General features: G+C 38.1%; 1 protein-coding gene across 3 annotated transcripts in view; it reads left to right on the top strand.

Moving 5' to 3' along the window:
- Positions 1-17,742, top strand: part of TAF2 (TATA-box binding protein associated factor 2) — a 95,851-nt gene that overhangs the window by 63,451 nt on the left and 14,658 nt on the right. For 2 of the 3 annotated variants that reach the window (XM_045453814.1, XM_045453817.1), the window contains 3 exons: positions 15,120-15,349; positions 16,647-16,802; positions 17,286-17,391. In XM_045453814.1, coding sequence (XP_045309770.1) covers positions 15,120-15,349; positions 16,647-16,802; positions 17,286-17,391 — 492 coding nt within the window. The remainder of the gene's footprint in view (positions 1-15,119; positions 15,350-16,646; positions 16,803-17,285; positions 17,392-17,742) is intronic. The other variant, XM_045453816.1, reaches the window with a different exon arrangement.

Raw genomic sequence — 17,742 nt, forward strand, 5'->3', positions numbered from 1 at the left:
TAGCTTTTAAAAAATTTTTATTATTAGAATATTTTCATTTTACAACAGGTTTTCGCACTTAAGGAACTATGGTTAATCTTTTGTCTTTTTTTTTTTTTTTCTTTAAGAAGGATACTTATCACATCTTCCTTCACAGTGGTGAGCATGATAATATTTACTAAGGGTATATTCACTCATTTTGCCTCACAAGGTGGTTGAGGAAACAAAAATATTTATTTATGTGGAAGTATCCCAAATGTTCAAAGAGCTGTAAACATGAGTCTGCAAAGTATTATTATTGTTATTTTTATTTCAGAAGATTGCACAGTGGAAAAATAGGTCTAGTGACCTTTCCCAGAGGTAACCAATTTCTTGTGTATCCTTTCAGGAACAGCACATGTTGTTATTGTTGTGCATGCTGGAGACCATGGTATCTCATCACAGTTTTGCTCTATTTGAATGAGGTCAAAGGGCAGGATAGCCTAATAGTGCTCTTCAGTACTAGACTCTGGAACCAGTTTGATGAGGGTCACATCTCAGCTGAATGATTTACTCAGTGTGACTTGTCTAAGCCTTTGTTTTTCTGTTTATGAGATGGAGATGATGGTACCTACTTCTGCACACTGAAAATTAAATGAGTTAATATTTGTAAAGCACAGTGTATTCATATCAAGTGCCCAAAATGTTGTTAAATTTATGTAGTGATGACATCATTATGCTTCTCAAATATTTGAGCTGTATGTAGTTCCTATTTTGTAAGTCTTTCATATTCTTTGCCAATTGAATTTTTTTGGTCTTTTCCAATTGACTTGTAAATGTTGTATATATTTAAAGAAAATTTGCCTTATGGCTCTGATGTGTTGAAATTGGATTACTGGTTTTGGTTTAAAATTCAGTTAAAAGGTAAATTTAACTGTTCCAGATAGATGGTGAGAGAGCAGTTGCTATTCTAGTATGTGTGTTACTTCATCTTCTCCTTACAATATTGGAAAATAACATGTCCTACCTGTTTTATTAGTGGCTACTTCACTAAATCACAACTAAATACTAAGTTCTCATTCTTGAAAAAAAATTACTTACCAGCATTGTGGTGTTAACTAATTGCACGACTTCTGTCCCTCAATTTCATAATCATAGTGCAGTGCCCCAAGTAAAGATACCATAGTAGATATTTCGTTGAAATATAGTTGTATGGAACTTGTCCTCAGAGTGTTTGGAAAACAGCACATAAACCAGTTTATATGATAAAGCTAAATTATTTTTCTAATGGTTTCCGTAATCCCTAGGAAAATGTTTACATGGTGTTTTATTTATATTTTGCTACTTGTGGTCACACTGAAGACTGTTATGATTACTGTCATTTAGATCCAGGGGATGAACACAAGGTCAGGAACTTGTAAAGGATTATTTAACAGTTAATATGTAGCACAAACTATACTGTGTTGAATGTATTCTTTAAAAAATTTTTTTCTAACGTTTATTTTTGAGACAGACATAGAGTGTGAGCGGGGGTGGGGCAGAGAGAGGGAGACACAGAATCTGAAGCAGGCTCCAGGCTCTGAGCTGTCAGCACAGAGCCCGATGTGAGGCTCGAACTCACGAACCACAGGATCATGACCTCCGCCGAAGTCGGAGGCTTAACCGACTGAGACACCTAGGTGCCCCAGTGTGTTAAATATATTCTTAACAAGAGTGCTTGATTCCATGACTGAGATGGATTGTAACTTTGAGGAAGGCATAATGAAATACGAAGAATCTTACCACCGTCTAAGGAAGATTTCTTGAACAAAATAAATATACATTTAAGATTAATGAAACAATTCTTTAAGACATTTGAAGCCCATTGGAAGGTTGTGGTTATACAAATTCAAGCTCTGATTGATGCTTAGTATTTAATTTTGATAGTGTTCACTGTGAGACACAGTTGCTGCTTTGGGTTGGAATTTTCTATGACAGTAATGTAAACAAAACAGATCTGTGAGGTTGTGGTCATAAACAATTTACTGCTCAGCTCTTCAGAGCTATAAATTAGATGGGAGCAGTATGAACAGTGGGAGTGGTGTGAATAGTTGGGAGAGGTTTTTTGTTTTGTTTTTTAGTGTTTTGGGAGAACATTGGACGTTGGGGGACAGTGGTTAGAGGATTGCTCATTTCCCTTCCACACGTGAGCCTCTGAGATACATGAATGAATCCGATCTAGGAAATCCCCTTTTTTGCTTAATTTTTAAAATTTCTTTTTTTTAAATTATAATGGTAATATAATCATGTTACAGAGTTTTATCTGAACAAAAAGAAGAAACAGTATATTTGGCCTATAGGGAAAAAACGTTGTGCGTAGTTTTAATGAAGGTTTAAAAATAGCATTCTATCATAATAATTTTTCATATTACTACGTTATCTTCTTACTAGTAATCGTTTTAAGAAATTATAATGAGAATTCTTTTGTAACAAGGAGGTAGACCATCATCTAAGTCCTTAAACCTGCTGAACTCTGTCTGCTCCTCACTCCCTATTGGGGCTCCTGGGTTATATGGTCATTTGAGATAAACATTATCTTGATTTACATATGGAGAACAAACTGTAGACAGTAGGGGTTTAATTAAATACATTTATTTATTTCTGTCCTATTCCAAACTGGATTTGAGATGTCTTGACTTTGCATAGTTATATAATTTGGTGAACCCATTTGAAGTAGCATAGGGAGACAGTACCATGGCAGTTAAGAAAAGATCATCTTAGAATAGGTGGTCATCAGATGCTTTTGAAGAATCAGTTTGCTTGCTTAGCTGGTTTCAGAAATTTCTCAGTAAGATAGTAATTTTGGTAGGATACATAGTATTAGAATTTTGAAAATCGTGGGGCACTTGGATGGCTCAGTCGGTTAAGAATCCGACTTCAGCTCAGATTATGATCTTGCGGTTTATGAGTTCGAGCCCCACATCAGATTCTGTGCTGACAGCTCAGAGCCTGGAGCCTGCTTCAGATTCTGTCTCTCTCTCTCTCTCTCTCTCTGTCCCTCCCCGTACCTCACGCTCTGTCTCTCTCTCTCAAAAATAAATAAAAACATAGCCAAAAAATTTTTTTAGAAAAAATAATTTTTAGAAAAAATATTTTTGAAAATTGAAATTTGAGAATAAGACTAATTATATGAACTTCTATTCATGTTCTTTTTTCTTTCATCTATCACTCAAGGAATATTAGTAATACTCTTTTTAGAAATATACTAGGGAGACTTAGAGCTGAAAGTTACCAAGAGGGACACCTGGTAACTGAGTCATTCTAATGGCCATGTGCTGGAAGCAAGGTTCCCAGACTTCTGTTTTCGAGATCCTAGACTGACTGCCTGGTGTCTAAGACTCTCTGCTTGGTGTATGGTAGCTCCACTTAGCCTTATGTTCTGGGTGCTGCTCTGGTATCATCCCAACGGTTTTGTTTTAAAGCTTCATTTATTTTTTTTTAATAAAAAAAAATTTTTTTTAAGTGTGTTTATTTTGAGAGAGGTAGAGTGTGTGTGTGTGCGTGTGTGTGTGCATGCGTGTGTGCGTGCAAGTAGGAGAGGGGCAGAGATAGAATCCCAAGCAGGCTCTGTGCTGCTAGCACACAGCCATTGGGGGGCTCCAACTCACCAACCAGGAGATTATGACCTCAGCTGAGATCAAGAGTCAGCAGCTTAACCTGTTGAGCCACCCAGGTGCCCTCAACAGTTTTTGTTTCAAAGGTATGCACACACACACACAGAGCTATCTATGTATGTACACATACGTACAGATATCAAATATCTTACCCCATTTTTTAGTTTAATTTTCCCCTGTAACTTTTTCTCCCCAAACTCTTGTTTTTAAATTTTTCAAAGTTTAGGGGCACCTGGGTGGCTCAGTCGGTTAAGTGTCCAACTTTGGCTCAAGTCACGATCTCATGGTTTGTGAGTTCAAGCCCTACACTGGCTCTGCACTGACAGTGCGGAGCCTCCCTGGGATTCTCTCTCAGTCTCTCTCTCTGCTCCTCCCAACTCACTTGCACATGTGTGTGCTCTCTCTCAAAATAAACTTTAAAAAAAAAATTTACAAAGCTTAGAAAAATCTTAAGAATAGTACAGTGAATGGCTGTGTATTTTCATCTTGGGTTATTAGTTGTTAACTTTTTACCATATTTACTTTCTTTTCCCTTTCTTTCTTTATACATACCTCTCTTTTTCCTGAATTGTTTGAAAGTAAGTTGTATCATGATGCTATTCCGAAAATACTTTAGTGTATATTCCTATGAATAAGGACAATCCTCAATATCGTTAACACACCCTACTCCAATATATATCTGATATTCAGATTTCTTTGTCTCCCAAAATGTCCTTATAGTTCCCATATAGCTTTTATAATAATAATGTTCCTTATAAAGAGTAAACATTTTTAAACAAACATCTTTCACATTATATGATCTTTGTTCCTAGTGGCTTTAAGAATCTTAATTAGGTTTTTTTTTTTTTTTAATGTTTGTTTTGAGAGACAGCACGTGTACACTTTCAGGGGAGGGGCAGAGACAGAGGAAGACAGAGAATCCTGAGCAAGTTCCGTGCTGCCAGTGCAGAGCCTGTCACAGGTCTTGATCCCATGAACTATGAGATCATGGTCTTAGTTGAAATCAAGAGTTGGATGCTTAACTGACTGAGCCACCCAGGTGCTCCTAAGTAGATTTATTTTTAATCAAAAGTATCACATTGTTCGCGGGCAGTTCTTTTTAAAGGCTTCAGGTATTCATTTATTTATCATTTCTTGAGCACTAATTTGCCACTATACTGTGTTTTGTGTGTATCAGATACTTTGTGTTAACTTAGTGTACTAGAAAGAGAGGCATAGGAACAGATAAATTATAATACAAATAGATAGTTACTGAAATAAAGTGAAGAGCAAAGTACTCTAGAAACCTGAAGAACAGAACCATGAGCCCTGCCTGGAATGGCAGAATGTTCATGGGGTAGTGACATTTGAGATATCTCTTGAAGAGCGCAAAAGAGTTTGCCACACGAGAAAGACATTTTAGGTAAGTCTCAAGTTCTGAAAGAATGTTTGGCAGATGGTATTATCTGGAAAAATAGATTAGGATGCAAAAGTGAAAGGCCTTAGGAGTTGACATTTTATTTATCCTGTATACAGTGGGGAACAGGTGGAGTTATGACCTGACTGGCTTCTATTAGATGTATATATTTGTTTCCACATGATGATTTTCCTTTCCCAACAAAAAAGGCTTTAAAATTCAGAACATATGAGATCCTACCTTTAATAGCTTTCTGTAAGATACTGGATTATAGACCAACATGACAATAATTTAAAAAAATACATTTAAAAATTAAAAACTTAGGAATTGGAGATTTTTACTGGTGCTTTACATTTCATTTAAAATATAAGTGCTTTCTCAAGTTTTACCTGTTTAACAGTGTTTTTTCATTTCTTAAGATAGAAGCCTGCATTGAAGAGATTGTATGTTATTATGAAGGAAATTTTAGCTGTTACTCCCAAGCTGCTCTTTAGTGTTCATCACATTACTGTAAGAATGACATGAAAACTTTTATGTAATTACTCAGGACATTAATGGCTGTTTACATCATACTTTTTAGTGTTTGGAAGTGTACAGCTAAACTCAAGGGGTAGAATGAAGGACAACTTCTAATTCAGTTTGGTGGGATTTGCCAAGTTTCAGAGTAAGAAAATAGACAATTTTGATATTAACATCAGAAGATTTCAAAGTTCTCCCCCTCTGTGTTTCTCCCGTAGAACACTCCTTGCTAGGAATAGGAATGGTCAAGAAAATGAAAACATATTAATGCATTTTTTTGTAGGAAATTACATATATATATACACACACATGGATATGAATGAAATGTTTTCACTCAGTGTAATATGCATGGAGAGATCAGGACAGAACTAACCTGTGGCAGTTGTATTTGTCTGGCCCAACTCTTTAAAAATGTCCAAGCTTCTTTCATCTGTAAGAAATGCTGGGCTTTTGGAAAACAACGGTTTCAAAGTGAGCTTTCTTCTTAGCAGCTTTTTGTCTTAATTAGCTTTAGTAAGCAATGACTTCAGGAAATGAAGAGAGATGCTCTTTTTAGGCTCAGATTTGCTGGTTTGGGGGTTGTCTTTAAGATACTTTATGATATGAATAGAGAACGTCAGTACTGGGTTCCTGCTTTCTTCATGAGTGTTGTCCTTCCGTCTCAAGTAAGCACGGTGGGTCCCAAAGTGTAACTACTAGTGAGGACGGAGCAGTCCACGTCTTAACTTGAGAGAAGAGAAGAATGTTGTTTTCACACATGTGAGGATTCCTTGCCATTTAAGTGATTTGGACCATTTCAGCTAGAAGAAGAAGTTCTTCAAAATGCTGTCACTGAGGACAGAAATCAGGAGTTATTTCAGGGCCTCTTACTAAGGAATGGAAATGATTGCTTTCAAATCATAGAATTTTGACCTGTGGGGATATTAAACACCATCTCCGTTCAGTGCTCTCATTTTAGGGCCCACCTCCTGACGTGCCCAGGATCACAGAGCTAACATAATTTGGCAGAAGTGTTTTCCTCACTATACCACTGAACTTAATTGCACTACAAATAATGACAACCATTTTAAGATTTTATTTCATGATTTTAAAATGTGATGGAGCTTTGATCTTTTTTTCTCTTTTGTAATTTTAACAGAAGTACTGCTATTCATTTTTTAGCTCCCTCTTACGAGCCCTAAATTTTCATTTTACAAATCATTTTTTTTAAATATGAAATTTATTGTCAAATTGGTTTACATACAACACCCAGTGCTCATTCCAACAGGTGCCCTCCTCAATACCCATCACCCACCCTCCCCTCCCTCCCACCCCCCATCAACCCTCAGTTTGTTCTCAGTTTTAAGAGTCTCTTATGGTTTGGCTCCCTCCCTCTCTAAGCTTTTTTTTTTTCCTTCCCCTCCCCCATGGTCTTCTGTTAAGTTTCTCAGGATCCACATAAGAGTGAAAACATACAGTATCTTTCCCTCTATGACTTATTTCACTTAGCATAACACTCTCCAGTTCCATCCACGTTGCTACAAAAGGCCATATTTCATTCTTTCTCATGGCCACGTGGTATACCACTGTGTATATAAACCACGATTTCTTTATCCATCAGTTGATGGACATTTAGGCTCTTTCTATAATTTGGTTGTTGTTGAAAGTGCTGCTATAAACGTTGGGATACAATGGGGTACAAGTGTCCCTATGCATCAGCATTCCCATGTCTCTTGGGTAAATTCCTAGCAGTGCTATTGCTGGGTCATAAGGTAGATCTGTTTTTAATTTTTTGAGGAACCTCCACACTGCTTTCCAGACCGGCTGCACCAGTTTGCATTCCCACCAACAGTGCAAGAAGGTTCCCGTTTCTCCACATCCTCACCAGCATCTATAGTCTCCTGATTTGTTCATTTTAGCCACTCTGACTGGTGTGAGGTGGTATCTCAGTGTGGTTTTGATTTGTATTTCCCTGATGAGGAGCGACGTTGAGCAACTTTTCATGTGCCTGTTGGCCATCCGGATGTCTTCTTTACAGAAGTGTCTATTCATGTTTTCTGCCCATTTCTTCACTGGGTTATTTGTTTTTCAGGTGTGGAGTTTGGTGAGCTCTTTTATAGATTTTGGATACTAGCCCTTTGTCCGATATGTCATTTGCAGATATCTTTTCCCATTCCTTTGGTTGCCTTTTAGTTTTGTTGATAGTTTCCTTTGCTGTGCAGAAGCATTTTATCTTGATGAGGTCCCAGTAGTTCATTTTTGCTTTTAATTCCCTTTGGGGATGTGTCAAGTAAGAAATTGCTGCAGCTGAGGTCAGAGAGGTTTTTTTCTGCTTTCTCCTCTAGGATTTTGATGGTTTCCTGTCTCACATTCAGGCCCTTTATCCATTTTGAGTTTATTTTTGTGAATGGTGTGAGAAAGTGGTCTAGTTTCATCCTTCTGCCTGTTGCTGTCCAGTTCTCCCAGCACCATTTGTTAAGGAGACTGTCTTTTTGCCATTGGATATTCTTTCCTGCTTTGTCAAAGATGAGTTGGCCATACGTTTGTGGGTCTAGTGCTGGGGTTTCTATTCTATTCCATTGGTCTATGTGTCTGTTTTTGTGCCAATACCATGCTGTCTTGATGATGACAGCTTTGTAGTAGAGGCTAAAGTCTGGGATTGTGATGCCTCCTGCTTTGGTCTTCTTCAAAATTACTTTGGCTATTCGGGGTCTTTTGTGGTTTCATACAAATTTTAGGATTGCTTGTTCTAGTTTCGAGAAGAATGCTGGTACAATTTTGATTGGGATCGCATTGAATGTGTAGATAGCTTTGGGTAGTATTGACATTTTAACCATATGTATTTTTCCAATCCATGAGCATGGAATGTTTTTCCATTTCTTTATATCTTCTTCAATTTCCTTCATAAGCTTTCTATAGTTTTCAGCATACAGATCTTTTATATCTTTGGTTAGATTTATTCCTAGGTATTTTATGCTTCTTGGTGCAATTGTGAATGGGATCAGTTTCTTTATTTGTCTTTCTGTTGCTTCATTATTAGCATATAAGAATGCAGCTGATTTGTGTACATTGATTTTGTATCCTGCAACTTTGCTGAATTCATGTATCAGTTCTAGCAGACGTGGTGGAGTCTATCGGGTTTTCCATGTATAATATCATGTCATCTGCAAAAAGTGAAAGCTTGACATCATCTCTGCCAGTTTTGATGCCTTTGATTTCCTTTTGTTGTCTGGTTGCTGATGCTAGAACTTCCAACACTATGTTAAACAACAGCGGTGAGAGTGGATATCCCTGTCCTGGATATCCTCCCTGGATATCCTGATCTCAGGGAGAAAGCTCTCAGTTTTTCCCCCTTGAGGATGATATTAGCTGTGGGCTTTTCATAAATGGCTTTTATGATGCTTAAGTATGTTCCTTCTATCCTGACTTTCTCGAGGGTTTTTATTAAGAAAGGATGCTGATTTTGTCGAATGCTTTTTCTGCATCAATAGACAGGATCATATGGTTCTTATCTTTTCTTTTATTAATGTGATGTATCACATTGATTGATTTGCAAATGTTGAACAAGCCCTGGAGCCCAGGAATGAATCCCACTTGATCATGGTATATATAATTCTTGTTATATGCTATTGAATTCAATTTGCTAGTATCTTATTGAGAATTTTTGCATCCATATTCATCAGGGATATTGGCCTGTAGTTCTCTTTTTTTGCTGGGTCTCTGTCTGGTTTAGGAATCAAAGTAATGCTGGCTTCATAGAATGAGTCTGGAAGTTTTCCTTCCCTTTCTATTTTTTTGGAACAGCTTGAGAAGGATAGGTATTATCTCTGCTTTAAATGTCTGGTAGAATTCCCCTGGGAAGCCATCTGGTCCTGGACTATTTGTTGGGGGATTTTTGATAACTGATTCAGTTTCTTCGCTGGTTATGGGTCTATTCAAGCTTTCTATTTCTTCCTGTTTGAGTTTTGGAAGTGTGTGGGTGCTTAGGAATTTGTCCATTTCTTCCAGGTTGTCCAGTTCGTTGGCATATAATTTTTCATAGTATTCCCTGATAATTGCTTGTATTTCTGAGGGATTGGTTGTAATAATTCCATTTTCATTCATGATTTTATCTATTTGGGTCATCTCCCTTTTCTTTTTGAGAAGCCTGGCTAGAGGTTTGTCAATTTTGTTTATTCTTTCAAAAAACCAACTCTTGGTTTCGTTGATCTGCTCTGATCTTTATTATTTCTCTTCTTCTGCTGGGTTTGGGGTGTCTTTGCTGTTCTGCTTCTATTTCTTTAGGTGTGCTGTTAGATTTTGTATTGGGGATTTTTCTTGTTTCTTGAGATAGGCCTGGATTGCAATGTATTTTCCTCTCAGGACTGCCTTCACTGCATCCCAAAGTATTTGTATTTTTGTATTTTCATTTTCACTTGTTTCCATGTATTTTTTAATTTCTTCTCTAATTGCCTGGTTGACCCACTCATTCTTTAGTAGGGTGTTCTGTAACCTCCATGCTTTTGGAGGTTTTCCAGACTTTTTCCTGTGGTTGATTTCAAGCTTCATAGCATTGTGGTCTGAAAGTATGCATGGTATGATCTCAATTCTTGTATACTTATGAAGGGCTGTTTTGTGACCCAGTATGTGATCTATCTCGGAGAATGTTCCATGTGCACTCGAGAAGAAAGTATATTCTGTTGCTTTGGGATGGAGAGTTCTAAATATATCTGTCAAGTCCATCTGATCCAATGTCTCATTCAGGGCCCTTGTTTCTTTACTGACCGTGTGTCTAGATGATCTCTCCATTGCTGTAAGTGGAAATTAAAGTCCCTTGCAATTACCATATTCTTATCAATAAGGTTACTTATGTTTGTGATTAATTGTTTTATATATTTGGCAGCTCCCGAATTCGGCACATAGACATTTATATAATTGTTAGCTCTTCCTGATGGATAGACCCTGTAATTGTTATATAATGCCTTTCTTCATCTCTTGTTACCACCTTTAATTTAAAGTCTAGTTTGTGTGATATAAGTATGGCTACTCCAGCTTTCTTTTGACTTCCAGTAGCATGATAGATAGTTCTCCATCCCCTCACTTTCAGTCTGAAGGTGTCCTCATGTCTAAAATGAGTCTCTTGTAGACAGCAAATAGATGGGTCTTGTTTTTTTTATCCATTCTGATACCCTATGTCTTTGGTTGGAGCATTTAGTCCATTTACATTCAGTGTTATTATTGAAAGATATGGGTTTAGAGTCATTGTGATGTCTGTAGGTTTCACGCTTGTAGTGATGTCTCTGGTACTTTGTGGTCCTTGCAACATTTCACTCACAGAATCCCCCGCAGGATCTCTTGTAGGGCTGGTTTCGTGGTGATGAATTCCTTCAGTTTTTGTTTGTTTGGGAAGACCTTTATCTCTTCTTCTATTCTGAGTGACAGACTTGCTGGATAAAGGATTCTCAGCTGCATATTTTTTCTGTTCATCACATTGAAGATTTCCTGCCATTCCTTTTTGGCCCACCAAGTTTCAGTAGAGAGATCCGTCACTAGTCTTATTGCTCTCTCTTTATATGTTAGAGCGTGTTTATCCCTAGCTGCTTTCAGAATTTTCTCTTTATCCTTGTATTTTGCCAGTTTCACTATGATATGTCGTGCAGAAGATCGATTCAAGTTACGTCTGAAGGGAGTTCTCTGTGCCTCTTGGATTTCAATGCCTGTTTCCTTCCCCAGATCAGGGAAGTTCTCAACTATGATTTGTTCAAGTACACCTTCAGCCCCTTTCTCTCTCTCTCTTCCTCTTCTGGAATTCCTATTATACAGATATTGTTCTGCCTGATTGCATCACTTAGTTCTCTAATTCTCCCCTCATACTCCTGGATTTTTTTTATCTTTTTCTCAGCTTCCTCTTTTTCCATAATTTTATCTTCTAGTTCACCTATTCTCTCCTCTGCCTCTTCAATCTGAGCTGTGGTCACCTCCATTTTATTTTGCACCTCATTTATAGCATATTTTAGCTCCTCATGACTATTTCTTAGTCCTTTGATCTCTGTACTAATAGATTCTGGCTGTCCTCTATACTTTTTTCAAGCCCAGCGATTAATTTTATGACTATTATTCTAAATTCTTGTTCTGTTATATTGCTTAAGTCATTTTTGATCAATTCGTTAGCTGTCACTACCTCCTGGATTTTCTTTTGTGGAGAGTTGTTCCATTTTGTCATTTTGGGTAGTCCCTGGGATGGCACAGAACTGCAGGGCACTTCCCCTGTGCTGTCTGGAGTAACTTGTGTTGGTGGGTGGGGCCGCAGTCAGACCTGATGTCTGTCCCCAGCCCACCGCTGGGGCCACAGTCAGACTGGTGTGTACCTTATCTTCTCCTCTCCCAGGGGCAGGACTCACTGTGGAGTGGTGTGGCCCCAGTCTGGGCTACTTGCACACTGCCAGGCTTGTGGTGCTGCTTTGGTGGGATCTGGCGTATTAGTCGGGGTGGATCTGCAAGGTGCACAGGGGTGAGAGGGGCAGGCTTAGCTCGCTTTGCCATTGGTGGTCCCCTGTGGGAGGGGCCCTGTAGCACCGGGAAGGAGGCAGACCCGTCGGAGGGACGGATCCACAGAAGCACAGCATTGGGAGTTTGCGCTGTGCAAGCAAGTTCGGTGATGGTAACTGGTTCCCTTTGGGATTTCGGCTGGGCAATGGGAGAGGGAGATGGCGCTGGCCAGGGCCTTTGTTCCCCTCCGAGCTGAGCTCTGTCTTCCGGGACTGAACACCCCTCCCTCCCGGTGTCCTCTCACACTCCCGCTCACCGAGCAGAGCTGTTGACTTACAACATTCCAGATGTTAAGTCCTGCTGCCTGTCAGAACTCACGCAGTCCATCCCCTCCACTTTTGCAAGCCAGACTTGGGGATTTTGCCTTGCCGGACAAGCTGCCCCTCCACTGCCCGGCTCCTTCCCGCCAGTCCGTGCAGCGGGCACCGCCTCTCCGCCCTCCCTACCCTCTTCCATGGGCCTCTTGTCTACGCTTGGCTCCGGAGAGTCCGTTCTGCTAGTCTTCTGGTGGTTTTCTGGGTAATTTAGGCAGATGTGGGTGGAATCTAAGTGATCAGCAGGACATGGTGAGCCAGTGTCCTCCTACGCCCACAAATCAATTTTTTTAAAGGAAAAAAACACTATCAGTAATTGCCCTCAGGATCAAAACAATGTTCATTCTTCCATGCAAATTGAAGATCAACCAAAATCTTCAGAAAATAAGACCAAAAAGCCCACATAGAAATAAAAAGTAACAAAACTCTTCTCATAGGGGTTTAGTGCATTTGGCAGCCTTCACTGTGCTGCCTAATCATCCTCAAACTGACTTTCAAAAAACAGAACACCTTAGCTCATCAGAATGTACATTTTCCATTTGCTAATAATTTTTTTTAAACTTTGAGGAATTTTACACTCAATTGCCTGACTGGTTTCAGTGTCATCTACAACATAGTTCAGGATGGTTATTTGCAGTAGACATAATTAGGTGATACTGATCTTCAAGGCTAAATTTTCGTCCAGTATAAATTTACCCTAAGCTGTTCCAGTTTTCTTTACTGATGAAATGCCTATGGTTCACTCCTTTTCTTGCTGTGCCCATGAATAGATAGTGCTGGCTGCTGTGGCCTGATTCCTTCCCTTCCCTCAGAGGTTTGAGCCACCAGCCCTTGTAATAAAAGGCCTGGGAATCTGATACCTATCCTCTGTGGAGTTTTTACATGTATAAACTGTTTTGAGAAGGAGAATAATGGATGCCTACCAAAATTCAAGCACTGTCAGGTCATTAAAGTGTGCAGATCTGCATATTCTGGAGAAGGAAATGGATTTCCTGTGCAAAATTCTTCTTTTCACTCTGTACTGTTCTTCCCGTTCCTGGTTTCTCTGTAGTTTTTATGACAAAAACTTCATTCTCCTCAGGAGGTCTTGCCTCTTTCTTTTGCTTCTAACAATGGTGTGTATCTTTGACCTTGTCACATAGAAGCAAAATTGAAGATGGCTCAAATAGGATTGATGATTGCCGTTTCATGGCAGGCAAGGTACCTAGCACAGTGTAGTATGTCATACGAACTCTATGAAGTTATAATTCCTCCTATATGAATTTCCTTTGCATGTAAGTAAATGTAATATTTACTTCTGTTGGAGTAAATCTCATTAGAATCTTTACTTGACTGATTGTATTTTATTTCCTCATGGTAATATTTGTTGTTGAAAACCACAAAGCTTAATATTTATGCTGTCTAAAATTTGCTGCAGCAACTTCTTTCCCTTTTGTCTTTCCTTTTTAAGCATTACAGCCTTTTGAAACTATAGTTCTTGGTCAAAATTAAGAATTTGTAGAGTTTATTTTTCTTATCCAGAAGAATTTACATGTTACTTTTCATTGATTTTAAGTTTTGTGCATCATTTTAAATTCCACCTAGAAATGATAGCAATCGTCTAACCCTAGATGACAAATTTCATCTTATCAGTCAGTTCTATTTGATGGAAGTATCTGCCTGGGATGTTTTATTGGGGAAAAAGGGAAAGTGAGACAGAACTGTGGTATTGATGTCCTCTCTAATCTGTCATTGATAATGAGATAAGGTATAATCTGAGATCAAAACCCTTATTTTGGAGGTTAAAAAAAAAAACCCCGAGATTCATCAAAGAAATTGAAAGAACCTGTCTGTAGTCTCTCATCTACTTTAAATTTAATCTCTACACAGTCAGCTTTCTTCTGGTCATTATGTGTTTTACCAGCTGTTGCTATCTCTGGGATTTGCTTTTTCCTATAATTTTTATCTTTTAAACATAATACCTTGCAGGGGTGCCTGAGTGGCTCAGTTGGTTGAGGGTCCAGCTTTGCCTCAGATCATGATCTTGCAGGCTGTGTCAGGCTCTGTGCTGACAGCTCAGAACCTGGAGCCTACTTTGTATACTGTGTTTCCCTCTCTCTCTGCCCCTCCCCTGCTCATGCTCTGTCACCCTGGCTCAGAAAATAAACATTAAAAAAAATTCTTTAAAAACAACATACACCTTGCAGAGCAACACAAATATAAAGGTGTTTAGCAAAAACATTTTCCTCCTCCTCAATAAAAATTTAGAATCATGTTATTTTAAGTAGTTGTAGGGTTTATTACTATATTTAAAACCTGAAAGTAATAAATTTGAGAGGAGAATTTGTTTCAAGTGTCAGGGTTCATAAAGGCTCTTAGAGTGCTATCTTCCTAATGGGCTATTCAAGAAGAAAATCAGACAAGATGAACAGAGAATGAATGAATGTGGAGTATTTACCAAAGAGGAGGAATTAATAGGAAGATCTAAAGCCTGAAAAAATACTGCTTTTGAAATATTAAATGTTTAGTGGATGTCTAATATTCATTTGGTAAGAATAGTGTAATGATAACATGCTTTACCAATTGTAAGTTATTTGTTCGTTCACTACCATTACTGCTTTCAGAACAATTTCTGAGTATCTGTGTTAAGATGCATTTTTAGAGTAGAGGGTTTGCCTGTTGTGCCTAGGTCATTAGACGGCCCCTTTTAGCACAGTCCTTTTTCTCTGTATAGGTTCTGGAGCAGTTCATGGATAAGTGTACGTATTGACTTCTTTATTATTTACTTCTTAGGTACTTCACATGACTGGAGGTTACGTTGTGGTGCTGTGGACTTGTACTTCACACTTTTTGGCCTCAGTAGACCTTCCTGCTTGCCCTTGCCAGAGCTTGGGTTGGTTCTTAATCTAAAAGAGAAAAAAGCTGTCTTGAATCCGACCATAATTCCAGAGGCCATAGCAGGCAACCAAGAAGCTGCGATTAATCCAAGTAGTCACGCACAGCTAGTTGGATTTCAGAACCCTGTAAGAGTCACATGCATTACAGAAGATACAGTTTTCTTGTATAGAGCTCCCTAGGGAAGAGAATTTATTTTTTTGAACTGGCAAATTTTAAAGCCACTGATAGTTTCATGTACCGCTTAAACTGCTGGTTGACAGTAGTTTAGCACTTTACAAAAGTTTACAAAGCACTACTGACAACTACATAGCTGCACATAACAAATGATGTGCTGCCAGTCCATTTACCCCTTTTGTGATGACGTAATGATGTTTTTGTACTTGAGTGTCGAATTTCTTAGAGTAGCAGAAAATTGAAGTGAATATTTCATCTTGTCTGTATATCATATTAACAAACTATTTGAACATAGGGGCTCTGAATTTTTTTTGCTATTCTGTGTAATATCTAGCACACTTCTAAGCATATGATAAATGCCTGGCAAATGCTTGTTGAATTAAATAAGTAACAGTGTATGGTCAGGTAAATGAGTACGCTGCTGATTTGGGAAGAGATTATGCATTACGTGGTTTTGTTTTGTTTTGTTTTAATGTATGCATGCATGTGTTTGCCTCTTAAAAACCTTTTAATTCCAGCTCTGCATTGTGAAATTACCAGATTTTTTGTAGAAAGACTTTTAGCATACTTAACAATCATTTTATTGTAATTCAGAGAAAGTTTTCCAGAAATGATTTTCATGTTGGTAACAGAATGTCCACAATAATGCAAGCTTCATTTTTCGCCAATATTTAGACCAGATTACTTGCCTGGCAATTCCCTATTGGTGTTTTGACACTTGAAAACTGAGATTCTCTTTATGCAAGTTAGTAATAATCATTTTAAATTACTTATTCACCTGGATTTTCTGGAATATAATCGTACTTATTTGTTGTAAATTTAAAATGTATCCTAGATTTTGGGTTATGAAGAAGTAAGATAGACCTTTCCATAGGAAAAAAGGGTCTCATTAAAGTGCTTTCTCAGATCAGAGTATTTATAAACCTGTATAAACGAATAGGTTTCTAATTCTTGCCCATATATGTTAATTTATTCACATTCATTCTTGGAGTCTTCAGGAAAAGAGAAAATGACACCAAAAGATACATTCTTTTGGGAAAACTCTACAAGTTTGCTTATATACCTCCCATCTCCCCCAAAAAAGACCAGCTGACAGGAAAAGGTGAAGTTTATTTTAAGCCCACTGCTGATAAATTTTAGGCACTGGGCGTGCTCTAATCTGCATGGTTGCTGTAGCTATTAGTGTTCAGCTATAATATGAGCTACTTGTCTTCAGAAATCTAATTTTGATCTTGAATATTGCCGCAGGAAGATGATCACCTTGCCAAGGAAGCATCATGTAATATGTCAGCTCATCAGCAGGGAGTGAAGAGGAAGGCTGATACACCACTGGGGTCCCCACTAGAACCTGGTCAAATACTGGAGAAGAATGAGGATAGCAGTAAAGTCAAACTCAAAATCAGAGTAAGAAATACAGGTTAAACCTGTATTAATAGTGTAGGATATTCACCTTCTTGTAAATCTTTTTGAATACTTCCAATGGTTTTTCCTTAGCAGGAACAGATGGGGGCAGACTGAATCATAAAGAAATCCAAATGTCCGTTTAAGACCTTCCATCTGATCATTTAACTTGTATTATCACATATTTCTTCTCTGTTTGGGGGAGGAACTATGTGTATATGATCTGCCTTGGCTCACTACCTCTTCCCACAACATAGGAGTAGATTTTAGTTACTATTTCATTTCCAGTAATATCCAGTCAGCTTCTTTAAGAGGCTGGACCATGTAATCTTTTCTTATTCTTAATTCTTTCTGAGAAAAAGACTACTTTTCCTTTTAAGATGTGGGGGTATATTCTGTGGCCTCTCTGCTACCTTTTCCTAAGAGCTAAGATCCAAATGTAAAGTGATGTAACGGTTCTTTTTCTCCTTTGTGTATGTGTTGTAGTTTTCAAATTCTCAAGATGAGGAGGAAATTGATATGGACACTGTTCACGATAGCCAGGCGTTTATTTCCCATCATTTGAACATGCTTGAAAGGCCATCAACTCCAGGTGAGATCAGTGCATAGCATCCGCAGGCTCATGAAGAGAGCTCATGCGGTACTGCTCTTCTAAGGTGTATTGCTTTATTTACAGGTGAATATTTGAAAGTAGCTAGTATAAAATACTGGACTGTAGCAGATTATAATGCATATCAGCAAAGGAATACATTTTTAAAAAGGGTTTTGTTTTGTTTTTAATTCTGTTTTATTTTGGTCCTTAAATTTTGGGCATACTTCTGGATTTGTTGTTTTAAAAATCCATTCATCAGATTCCTTCCAGTGGCTTTAATTTTTTTGTGCGTTTCCTTTTTTTTCTTTTTTTGTAGTAGGCTTAACCTCAAACTAAAATATTAGATCTATT

Source organism: Leopardus geoffroyi, chromosome C3, assembly GCF_018350155.1.
Source record: "Leopardus geoffroyi isolate Oge1 chromosome C3, O.geoffroyi_Oge1_pat1.0, whole genome shotgun sequence".
NCBI classification, from domain to species: domain Eukaryota; kingdom Metazoa; phylum Chordata; class Mammalia; order Carnivora; family Felidae; genus Leopardus; species Leopardus geoffroyi.